Source organism: Phyllopteryx taeniolatus, chromosome 12 (assembly GCF_024500385.1).
Source record: "Phyllopteryx taeniolatus isolate TA_2022b chromosome 12, UOR_Ptae_1.2, whole genome shotgun sequence".
Classification (NCBI taxonomy): Eukaryota; Metazoa; Chordata; class Actinopteri; order Syngnathiformes; family Syngnathidae; genus Phyllopteryx; species Phyllopteryx taeniolatus.
Genome location: NC_084513.1, coordinates 11391433 through 11404036, shown reverse-complemented (window position 1 = coordinate 11404036; position 12604 = coordinate 11391433). Strand labels below are relative to the sequence as shown.

Here is a 12604-nt window from a genome sequence, read left to right as displayed (position 1 = left end):
GTGCGACCCCAAACAAGATGAGCGGTATAGAAAATGGATAGTGTACAACTGTATCACATATACTGAGAGTTGTTTCTTATATTTTGGTGATCTGATTCAGCTGCCTGAGAGGCACAAAATATTAGCAACACCTCTCTTGCTGGAAAATTCTAGAGCATTCTTCCATAATTTTGCGGTGCCCATTCCCGTCCTTTCTGTGATCATTCTACTTGATTTCTTTTCCAAAACGCAACGAATCTATTTGGATTATTCAGAGAAATGTATTAACCCTGATTAACAATATTATCCTGTTAAAACAATTCATTGGCTCAGTCTGAACAAGTTCAACAAGTTAATAGAGTCTGCACACAATGAATGGAACATTTGCACTGAAACATCCGGGAAAGAATTCTTGATCGAAATGCTTTAAATCCACTTGGATCATTTAACCAGACAATTATTAATTGTATCAATTTAAAATAATTCATTCACCCAGTCTGAACAAGTTTAACAAAAGTTTAGAGTCTGTACACAATAACTCGCATGGCAAGATAAATCATTTTAAAATATAGCTTTCTTTTTATTTTGGGAAAAAAAAGAGCTTTTCATTTTCTTATTTCTTTTTATTATTTAAATACTGGAAACAGAGAAATTGATGTGGACTGACAAAAATAAGTAAACAAATAAAAACAAAATCTGGAAAATGTGTGATAAAATGCAGATGTTCCTAATATTGTGGCTTTACATGCTGGATTACATAAACATACTTATTAAAAGAACAAAACTGAGGCTTTGATTTACTTCCAAAAGAATATGCATGTGGATTGTCATCAACCCGATCCAGTCAGTCGGATGGGGCTTTGATCACAATGAACCCATGAATATTTCGGGGGCTCTCAATACAGAGAGTGCCACGGGGGCCTCCCAATAGATCTCCCTTTTGATCATCCCTTTAGGACCGGTGAGTCTCTCTGCATGGAAGCACATTGCTAAACCCTTCTAAAGCTAACAGGATGTGCTCAGGTGTTTGTCACGCTTTGCTTGCTCCCGACTCTTGGCGCATAAAATTGCTGAGACTGCAAAAAAAAAAAGACAATGGCCATCTCAAGTGGAGTAATTGACACCTTGCTTTTTTTTCCCCATCAAACCATGCATCCTGAAGTACGCAAAAAAACTATGCGAGAAGACAAACTTACTGATAATATTATGGCACCAGTAAGAAATATATAAACTAGCTAATTTGTACTTTTAGTATATTGGTCAGCGTAAATAAATGTACACTTAAATCCCTTTTCCCCCTTATAAAAACAAGCAATTGTAATTACTTCGGTTATAGATAGTATGGTTTGCACATGGACACTTTTAATAGATTTGTTGCTAACCAAAACACCAGCACCTAATTCAGGGCACATATGGATAATGTAATATAGCAACTTTGCTATGTAGAGTACATCAACCGGAGCAGTTCAGAATAAATTTTTATCTAATAACACGATAAAAGCATAAACAAAATAAATAACATACATCATAACTGATTATTAAATGTATTTGTGTGTGCAGATCGCTACAGAGGTACTTTGCTAGTGGAACTTGGCGGTAACAAATTTTGCTGTTACCGACCGGAGGACGGAAAAATACTGACGTTATTGCAGGCCAGCATTGAAATCTGATTGGTTAAAGAAACAGAATAATTGCTAATAGGGTTTGCGCTTCATCAGCCAGCACTACTGATGCTAAAGGACCTGGGGAAAAAAAAAAAGATTGACATGACAACACAAAGACGCTGAAATCAGGTTGGACAAAAAATGTAACATCCGCCTACACGAAGTGGAGGCAGTGCAGCAAAGAGAATCGTTATGAAATGAAGAGAATAGACTGTTGGGAATAAATCACTGCAATTTCACTGACCAAATTTTAGAATTCTTAAAAATATTGGTCAGTGTTTTTGATAATGTTCCTGTTCAGTCCAGCTGAGATAGCCTCGTTGGCTCTGATCGCTCACCACTGACGATATCCATAACTTGACTTACGAATGCACTGACTTATGAGTTTTTGAAGTTACTTGTCGGTTTTTTAGGTCGATTTTGTGCTTTGTTTTGCTAACCAAAATTTTGTCATTTGAATATTCAGTTTCAAGTTTATTGGACTTCAAATCCATCCATCCATTTTCTGCACTGCTTATCCTCACTAGTGTCGCGGGCTCCTGGAGCCTATCCCAGTTATCTTTGGGCGGGAGGCGTGGTACACCCTGAACTGGTCGCCAGCCAATCCCAGGAAATAGGAACAAACAACCATACACACTCACAACTACAGGCAATTTAGAGTCTTCAATCAACCTACCACGCATGTTTTTGGAATGTGGGAAGAAACCGGAGAGCCCGGAGTAAACCCATCTAAGCACGGGGAGAACATGCAAACTCCACACAGGAGGGGCCGGGATTTGAACTGTGAGGCAGAAGTGCTAACCAGTCGTCCACCGTGCCGACTCCATAAAACCAATGTCAGTAAATACAGTTCGGCGCTACATCCGTAAGTGCAACTTGAAACTCTACTATGCAACGCAAAAGCCATTTATCGACAACACCCAGAAACGCCGCCAGCTTCTCTGGACCCGAGCTCATCGAAGATGAACTGATGCAAAGTGGAAAAGTTCTCTGTGGTCCGACGAGTCCACATTTCAAATTGTTTTGGGGAAATTGTGGCCGTCGTAGAACTATGTGTGGCATCAAAAGAAGAGACAGAGGCACTCCCCATATTTGAGGATGAATGCCATTATTACTGAAGCAAGAAACACAGTTACCTTTACATTCCAATACGTCACCTCCAAACCGCCAGAGGTTGTTGTGTATACAACACAATATAACAGTTCACAATCAATATTTTATCTAATAACATGACAAAAACGTTAAATGTTGTTTTTGCTTTTTCTATATAATCAGGGCAGGAAGTCTGTTTCTGCCAGATAGCCTAGCCGGTGATTTATTTGTATTTATTTATTGACTCGGAGAAGCCATTTTCCGCCAGTGGGATTAAAAAATAAAATGCCAGTGATCTTCCATGTGTAGTGCCAAAGCCACAAGTTGGAAGGAGGCGAGACAGCTTTGCAGTTCTTTATGGAATGAATAGATGTCATTATTGAAGACAACTTTAGGCGTGGATTCACAAACCGTGAAATATTAGTGAAATATGAGTTGTTCTGGCGCAATCTCATACTATCCCAGTCATCCGCCGGACTAGGGGGCTAGGGCTAACCCTAACCCTAGAAAACCCTAGCCCTAATGTAAACTAATAAATCAAATTTCAAATGTTATTATTCAGATCCAGTTTTTCAATGGAATGATTCCAATTAAATAATACAAATTCAAATTATGTGATTTGTATTTATTTATTTAATGCAATTACTCAAGTGCAATTCAAATATGATTCCATTCAGTTTTTGGTGGCAGATTCTTGAGCCTGTACATGGCACCCTTGTTGCTAATCACTGGAGTAGACAGTTTCAATAAGTACAAAAAGCATAAAACTCACAATGGTGGTGGTGTTGAGACTTTCGGCTTGTCTCAATGTATAGTAGTTACATTTAAAAAACAAAAAGTTGGTTTCTTTACATTCTCCTTCATTATATAGAGCTTTTTTGTTGTTGTTGTTGTTGTGTCAATGCACAGTTCCTTCTTTAAATGTACAATCAAGAGTTGATCCTAAATGGCTTGAGTTGGGGTGCATGGCTGGTGGTGATGTGCAGGTGCAGGTGCAGCTTCCGAGCGCCACGCACGTCAAGTGACGTCCACATCCGCTTTGACGCGTTTCGCTTTTAGCCTCGGCGTACACGCACACGCACACACGCACGAGCACGGTCACGCCCCCACCTCCCCGCATCAAACAGTCACGGCACGACGATGCTTTGAGGCTCTCCAAACTCTCCTTTTCTCTCCCTTCCTCATCCAGCCTCCACCGGCGCGAGCCCACCATGAACCCCGGTGGACGTCCAGCCCAGGCCGGCCCGGAGAGGAAGAAAAGCTCGCTGTGGTACAGACGTTCATTCAAGGGCAGCAACGACCACCAAAGACAGCGATACAGCAGCGACTCACTGCCCAGAGCAGCCAAGGTGAGACTTAATAGCTTGTTAGCATTCACATGCATGTTTGTCAAGAGCAAGAGCAATTCCACCCCCCCCCCCCCCCAAAAGTTGTCTTTTACGACCAAGTTTAAGCACGTGTAGTTGTTGTACCCAGAGGTTGCAAAAGTACTCACACTCTGTACGTGAGTAGAAGTAGCCTACTGAAAACACAAGCGCCGCTCCTGAAAGAGTCAAAAGGTAACAGACTCTCAAGTGGACTGAAGTACAAAAGTAAAAAGGCATTTTTATTGTCAGTTATGGATAATAGTGCCTTTTTAGCGAGCTCGCTAAAGTACAGATCTGTGTTCAAATGTAGGGCGTATAAGTAAAAAGAAAAATAGATACTCAAGACACAACATGTCCGTGTATACTTATTTGGAACAAAACTTGACTCGTTGAAGTATATCTCGTCTTTTCTTGGAGCCAGAGTTGGCATTGGCAAACCCACTCACACGCTGTACTTTAAAGTTGAACTACTGATTCGACTACTTAAAAAAAAAAAAAAAAAAAAACCGACAAGCAAGGTACTAGCATACTTTCTACACTGTAAAATGGGATTTCATACTGCCACTGTTCAATTCATAAAACGAATTTAATTGCTATTTTGCCAACAGATTTTTAAGTAAAGTTGCTATGAAATTAGTTTATTGCTGAGACCTTATCGGTATGAATTGTTCTATAATGAGCAGCAGATTATCCCCGATTTAACCAACAAGTGTTTTTCCAACAAATACCCGATAATGAGAAGTTATGGGCCAAAAGTGTGGGATTAATTTTGAAATCGTATCTGTAATGTAATGCTGTGGTGTTCAAACATTTCTTTTCTCCCACACTGAACTTTGAACTTTACAGTGACCATTAGGATGCAGTTGTAGTTGCACAGCAGATTAATATTATTGTGAAATAATATTATTTTTTTAATCAAATGTGATCAGTGATGACCATACATACTTCTTTTTTGATTTTGCATTTCTTATTTTGCAGTCCAAACAATTCCTGGTTGACTATTCTGATCCACAGAGGTAAAAACATTACACACATGACTTGTGTTATGTACAAACTGAAACCTTGACTTTTCCATTTTTTTTCTCTTGCACAGAATCACAAGTGTCCTGGAAAAGGAAGACAATGAAACATTTGGGTTTGAAGTTCAGGTACCTCTAATCATTCAATCCCTTTTTGGGGAGCGTGGTAGTTTTTCCAAGAACCCCCTCATAGCCCTAACAGCAATAAAGGCTACCTAAAGTGGCGTACAAATCAAAAAGAAGAGCAGTTGTATATTTTTGGAGTAAAAAGTCACAATCTTACAATCTTTTTTTTCCCCAAGATAAAGTTTTAATATTTATATTATGTTGTTAAAGTCAAAGTTTAATGAGGGTAGAACGTCTAACAAGTGAATTTCATAAATACAACTCTCTTCTCAATGTACGACTTTTAGTCTGGGAAAGAAGTGTTCATTTTAAAACGTTCTATTCTCAAAAATATTAGACTTAATTCCTTTAATAATATGTTTTTGTTCTAAAACAAGACTATGCAGGGATGTGAGATATAAAGTGTTTAAATGTCAGATTTTTGTGATGCAGAGCAAAATAAAAAGTTTTTTTTTTTTTTTTAAATTTTATTAAAAAAACGTTTTCCTCCATTAATATGACCGTTAACCTGTATCACTCAATTGAAAAAAAAAAAAAAAAAAAGTCATTTCGAGAGTGGAAGTAAAAATTGACAACTGAGCAAGTGTGGTTTCACAAGTGTGCGCACCCTCTTACAATTGGGGATGTGGCTGTATCCAGAATTAACAAAGGACATTGAACAACTCCGAATAGCAGTCAGTGTTTACATAAAACCTTCAGGCTTCTTCTAGAAACCAAAAATGACAACAAAAGTCAGGAAAGGCTTACTAGAACATTCAAACTTTATTTGGGGTTAATCAAAGAAACTTTAAATGGTGGCATATATGTGCTGACTGCCATTTAACAAGATTGAATGTGATTGGTAAATTCCGAACACAGCCACGTCCTCGCTACAAGAGGATGTTCACACTTCCGCAAACACATTATTGCTATTGTTTATTTTCACGCCACCTCTTGATTTTTTTCAAATGAGTTAAACAGGTGTCTTTTCTTGTTAGCTTTTTTGAAATGAAAGTTTCTGCTATTGCAGACCCACAGCCTGCAGCTGAGAAGCAGCTCCGCAGTGGAGGTGTGCACATTTGTGAGCAGGGTGGAGGACAACAGTGCTGCAGAAACTGCCGGCCTGACCACAGGTGAACAAGCTCACTTCCTCCGATACGCGTTTGACAGACCCTCAATACACAGTCGACCTCATTTTACCTCGCTGGTTCTTGTAGTGTAGTGCAGATTGAGTACAACTGCACATCCAATACGAAAACTGCATTGAGAAGTCTTTTTGACATAACAGGTGGAGTAGTGGTTCGCATGTCCACCTCACTGTTATGAGGTCCAGGGTGTGAATCTCTGAATCCCTGAGTGGCGTTTGCATGTTCTACTACTCAAATGAGGGTTTTCTGCGGCTACACCGACTTCATGCAACATTCCCAAAACATGCATTTTAGGTTCATTGAAGACTAAATAGGTGTGAATGAGAGTGAATGGTTGTTTGTCAATAAGTGCCATGTGATTGACTTTCGACCAGTCCAGGCTGTACCCCGCATCTCGCCCCAAGTCAGCTGGGATAGCCTCCAGCTCACCTGTGACCTGAATGAGCGCTATGAAAAAGGATGTATGGAAAGATGGACTTGACAGGCTATGCTGTTCCACTCCAGTCTTGAAGATTGCAGTAATGCTTATTATAAAGTGTGGGCCAGGTTTTAATCACCTTAGCTTCATTTGCTGGATTTGGCTGGTCACTGCCCCACACGGCCTTGATGCAAGCAGACTATAACAGCGAAGCTAACTAACTCGCTACCGAGTGGTAGACCGTATAAATTTGGCCCATGGTATAGATTTTGGACTCCACCAACGGATTGCGATAATGCGTGTTGATGACGTGTGAGAATGGCTTTGACCACATCTGACCATGGAGCTGGAGGAGCTGCCAGCACAGATTTTTGTTTTATGTTTTAAATTCCTCCAACAGTCCCTATCCTCCCTGCTTTTCCAGCTGCTCAGGAACAACTGGGAGAATGCTAAGGCGCTAAGCTAACTTGCGCCACACCAGCTACAAGCTGCGACTGCCCTGGGCGAATTTTGAAAGCAGGATAAAAATGTAAACATACTGTAGTTGTCATGATTTGTTAAAAAAAAAAAGCTTTTTAGCCATGACTTGTTTTTCAGAGGTTTTGTTGAGTGGCTGTTTGATATAGTATTGAAATTCATTTGATGCAGGGGTGTGACTAATAATGAGGCCAGTGATCTTATTTTTTGCTCCATATATGCTTTCTGTCCTCATGTCATCGTACCTATCTTCACTCACCATCACAGGAGATGTGATCATCACCATCAATGGCGACAGCATTGAAGGATTCTGTCATCAGCACATCCTCGGTTTGATAAGAGGATCAGCCAACAGTTTAAAGTAGGTGAATATGCCACACGTAAGTGATGGGACAGCTAAGTAAAGCGGAGTATACATGTACCAATTTTTAACATCTTAACTAGGGATGTCCTGATCCAAGTTTTTCACTTCCGATCCAATACTGGAGCCTTGAAATTTGTCCAATACCGATATCGGTCCGATCCTATATCAGCAATAATCATACATACTTTACCTATTGTGTAGTATGGAATGTTAGAAAAGGCTTGATGAAGTGATATTACTCAAACAGCAGCAGTAAGTATGAAGAAAACGGACCGATTTATTATGAACCAATGGGTTACAGAAAGTAACTTGAACAATAAGAATGTACTACAATTGAATAAAATAAAAATTATATTAGGAAATCCTGAAAAATAACTTCAATAAAATGAGTAACAACGAGGAGGGGCAGTTTGATACAGGCAATGAGATGCACACTTGCATTAACACCACAGACAATCAGAATCTTTTTTTTTTTTTTTGCCATTATCAGTGAAAGGTACATTCCCAACTAGAAATTTTTCTTGGTTGTGAATCGAGAGTCTCCCCCCCCTTAAATCGATGTCCGTTGTCGTACCAATCGCAATCTGTGCATCAAACTTGGTATTGACCACACACATAGGATTTGCAATTGTAAATATTGAACGGGTTTAACATTTACGATTGTTGGCCCAACTGTTTTCCAAGCAGATCCAGGAGGAAAAGTTACTCTCAACACACCAAACACCACAACACAGGATAATTTCTCATGATAATATTTTGGAGACAATCAGATAATCGGGCCGACCAACACAGCACGCCTCACCAAAACCAGAATCACCGCTGACAATCGCAGGTCTCCTCCCCGAAACCCTATCTGCCGTAGTACCAATCACAGTGTTTGTGGATCAGCCATATTCAATTTAGCAATTGTAAATATAGAACAGGTTTAACACTGTCGGCCCCGACCGTTTTCGGAGCAGATCACTTTTAACAGACCCCCACACCACAGGATAATCACTCATGATTGATCCTCTTTTAGAAGCATCCAGGAATATGTGCTTTGCTGACTTTGATTAGAAGAGGTGAAAAATACTCAAATTAAGCCCGATTGTTGATGAACCTGTGTTTTCCATCCCAGGTTGGAAACTGTATGCGGTAGTGTGGTGAAGTGGATCGAGCTGGAGAAGAGGGTGAACCAGCTTAAGGTGTGTTTCTCACGCTTAAACCAAGACAAAAGCAGCAGACCTGTAACCGTGATGTTTTTGTTTCCTGCACAGCAATCGTTGAGTGAGAAACTGGTGGAGCTGCAAGCGCTCACGTTACGGGAAGAACGCCTAATTCGAGGTGAGAGGGTTCGGCTCATCTGTGAGACCACAGCACTTCCTTTTTCACACGCACCGTCGTCTGTGAAACTGTGTGATAGGAATTAAAGCATGAACTTCATATGTACAGTAATTTGTATGCATATGCATATTCGTGGTCTACTATTTACAAAGTAGTCTCCCATCTCAAGGCACCGCTTTATAGGCTGTATTAGCTGCAGGGGTCAGCCCCTTTCACCCACAAATAACGGGGGTTTACTGTACGAATACAACGGAATTGCCCTGAAAAGGGAAGTGTCTACCACATTTTCTGCTGCAAACTTTCAGTTTTCACTCATAGGGACTGTCTTACGTCCGCAGGCCCTTCGAAAGAAAACAACCTCTCCACTGATTCCTCAGAAGTTCAGAACTCCCCTATGGGCCACCGCAGCCTCCGCTTTTCCAGTGACAGCAGCTACAGGGGCCTGATGACGGACGACAGCGATCAGGGCAGCGTATTCGGAGACCTGAGCTCGCCCAGCCCTTGTAGCATGCCCGGCGCCATCCAAGAAGATAACTTCTTCTGGCGCAAGTATTCGTCCAGCTCCAGTCATCTCCATCACACCATCGGCCGGTCCAGCAGCTCCAGTTTGGCCAGCAGCAGCGGTAGCAGCATCGGCTCGCAGTCTCCCACCTGGGATAAAGCGAGGATCTCCTCTTTGTTTGGTACTCTGCCCAGAAAAGGCAAACGGACCAATGTTCGGAAAAACATCCTCAAGCTGATTCCTGGACTGCATCAGAGATCGGTTGAAGAAGAGGAGACTTGAGGGGCCTTTACGCGACGCCATTGTCACCATTCACAGTATATGACAGTTTGCAACTTCAAAAACACAATTGAAGCTTAATTTAGAAGTCAGTTCTGCTTAAACGATGAAAACTGAGGACATGCAGATTCATCTTAAGGGGTGGTTCACATAACGATTTTCAACATCGTAATGGATTTTTTTGAACATGAAAGACCCCACAAAAGACAAGGAAAAATTGGCGCGTGTGCTATTCCTGCTCTTAAAGTATGTGGTGTACTCGAGATGATCAACACAGCACACCACACACATAACTCATATTTCCACTGACCGTATTGCTAGTCTCCTCCCCAAGCAGCTCATGGTGAAAAATCACTCATACCACACCCACACAACAGAATAATCGGTCAGGATAATCTTTTACAGACATCTGATTATCGGGCCGACCAACACAGCGCACCACACACATCTCCATTGACAATCGTGAATCTCTTCAGCAAAACCAAAAATCTAATCCCAAAATTGAGCTGTGAGAGACTGATTTCCAATCAGATTGAGGATTAAAAATCCTTACACCCCTGGCCCACACCAAATAATCTTACTCCTTTTACAGTGTGTGGTGTATCTCAGATCCACGTAGCACACCACACACATAATAATATCTCCATTGACAATTGTGAGCCTCCTCCCCGAGCAGATCGAGAAAGGTTACTCTTAACACAACCCAAACCACTGGATAATCAGTCAGGATAATATTTTCAAGACATCCGATAATCGGGGTGACCAATAGCACACTACACACATACGATATCTCTGACAAATGCAAGTGTACTCCCCTCTTAACCTGGGAGACGTCTGAGCAGATCGAGGGTGGAAATCAGTCATAACATACCCTACAAAGGATAATCGGTCCGGATAATTAAGAGATCCGATAATTGGGCTGAAAACACAGCACACCACACACAACAATATCTCCAATGACAATTGCGAGTCTCCTCCCCCAAAACATGACTGCCGTACCAAGACTGACCTATGAGAAAGACTTTGTTTGTCCCGAGCATCGGTATGTTTGTACCCCGCTTTCAGTGTTTTGAGTGTCACAACCAAAATGGTAATGGGAGATGGATGACAAATCCAATGTTCCTGTTTCTACAAAGTGGTTATGTTAATATACACTTTATGATCTGTGTTGGCTGTCTAAACTGGATTGTTGGTGTTTTTCCCGCACTTAGCACTCACCATGTTTGTGGATTTGTGGTGGGTGGCACAAAAGCATTATGAAAACTTCTCTTGAGTGTGCACTGAATGTATCTTCACAAGTGTTCCCAGATGCTATATTCTACAGCATCCTACTATCTTGAATAAAAGAGTAAATGTGTTTCCTGCTCTGGTCAGAACGTGGGTGCCACACCGTATGCATATCTGAGCCACAGAGGTTGTGTTCACATAGCAATGTGAATCTTAGCGATAACCGAATACAGGCTCCTGCACAGTACATAGTCGCTTAGCTCAAAACAGGATGTGGGTACGAGAGGTTACTGCTTCTGCTTTCAATTCAAAATATATGTTCATAAAATGTGGGCTTTTATTTATACATTTAGCGTTCACTGGCAAGAAATGTTTTTTTTTTACCGGTGTTATTTTATTTTGCAAAAACTGTTGAAAATATAGTGGGACCTGAAATCTGTCTATTCCATATACAAAAAATTTTTTTATTTTAACATAATTATTTGACCATTTTATTTATTTACAAATCAATTATGAACTATTTAATGAGTTAAATTAATAAAACTTGAACTAATGCTTTGTGGGCCAGATTAAATAACAAAGCAGGCCATATGTGGGAAACCTAAGTAGGAAACCATTTGAAGAGTTTTGGTATTCCAAAACATGCCTGATTTCTACTAATGACAGTACAGTGAACCTCCACTATTCAGAGGGGATAGGGAGACTCCCCCAGAAAAGGTTTCTAATTGCCTATAGATGCCACAAGGTGGCAGCAAAGCACTACATGAAGCTCCTCAAGTCACTTTAGCATAGTTGTTGGCACTAGGATGGCATCAAAATAGCATCTCACATCACTTCAACATAGTTCCTTTGCACCAGAATGTGCTTCAACATAGTTCCTTGGCACCAGAATGTGAACATTTGGCACCAAAGCACGATATAAAGTTCCTCAAATCACTTCATCATAGTTCCTTGGCACCAAGATGCCGCCAAAGCACTACATAGAGTTCCTCAACTCACTTTAACACCAAAACGCCCCCAAGATGGTGCCAAAGCACTACATGAGGTTCTTCGAACGACTTCAACATAGCTCCCTGGCAACAAAATTCCACAAGTTGGCGCCAAAGCACTTCATAAAGCTGAACGCACTTCAACATAGCTCCTTGGCACCAAAATGCGCCAAAGCATGACATGAAGCTCCTCATTTCACTTCAACATAGTTATGTGGCACTAAGATGCCCTGAGGTGGTGTCAAAGCATGACATGAAGCTCCTCAACTCACTTCAACATCGTTCCTTTGCATCAAGATAGCGCCAAAGCACTACATGGTCCTCAACTCAATTGAACATAACTCTTTGGCACCAAAATTTTAAAAGATGGTGCAAAAGCACCACATGAAGCTCCTCAATTCAACATAGTTCCATGATAACAAGCTATTCATATTATCTAGGGCTCTGGCCTAAGCACAAAAACAGTGAATAAGTGAGATTTTCAGCAAATAACTGTTGTTAGGTTAAAAAAAAAAAAAAAAAAACTGTGAATATTCACAAATTCCGTTCAAAGAATATGTAAGGTTCACTGAAAACCTTTTTTTTGTAAATACTCGTTTAAATTTTCTCAAGAGTGGTTCCAAGATGTCTAGAACAGCACACATAAGCAGC

The 12604-nt window shown here is 40.7% G+C and overlaps 1 protein-coding gene across 1 annotated transcript; it reads left to right on the top strand.

Moving 5' to 3' along the window:
• The first annotated feature begins 3731 nt into the window (after positions 1-3731).
• Positions 3732-11294, top strand: cytip (cytohesin 1 interacting protein). The gene is made up of 8 exons (XM_061793023.1): positions 3732-4084; positions 5081-5118; positions 5196-5250; positions 6257-6359; positions 7537-7630; positions 8751-8817; positions 8890-8956; positions 9295-11294. The coding sequence occupies exons 1-8, from the start codon at positions 3947-3949 to the stop codon at positions 9738-9740; spliced, it is 1008 nt and encodes a 335-aa protein (XP_061649007.1). The 5' UTR covers positions 3732-3946; the 3' UTR covers positions 9741-11294.
• Positions 11295-12604: the final 1310 nt, after the last annotated feature.

Coding starts and splice junctions, on each gene's coding strand:
- cytip (XM_061793023.1), top strand. CDS start 3,947: ATGAACCCCGGTGGACGTCCAGCCCAGGCCGGCCCGGAGAGGAAGAAA. Junction 4,085..5,080: donor CACTGCCCAGAGCAGCCAAG/GTGAGACTTAAT, acceptor CTTATTTTGCAG/TCCAAACAATTCCTGGTTGA. Junction 7,631..8,750: donor GGATCAGCCAACAGTTTAAA/GTAGGTGAATAT, acceptor TTTCCATCCCAG/GTTGGAAACTGTATGCGGTA.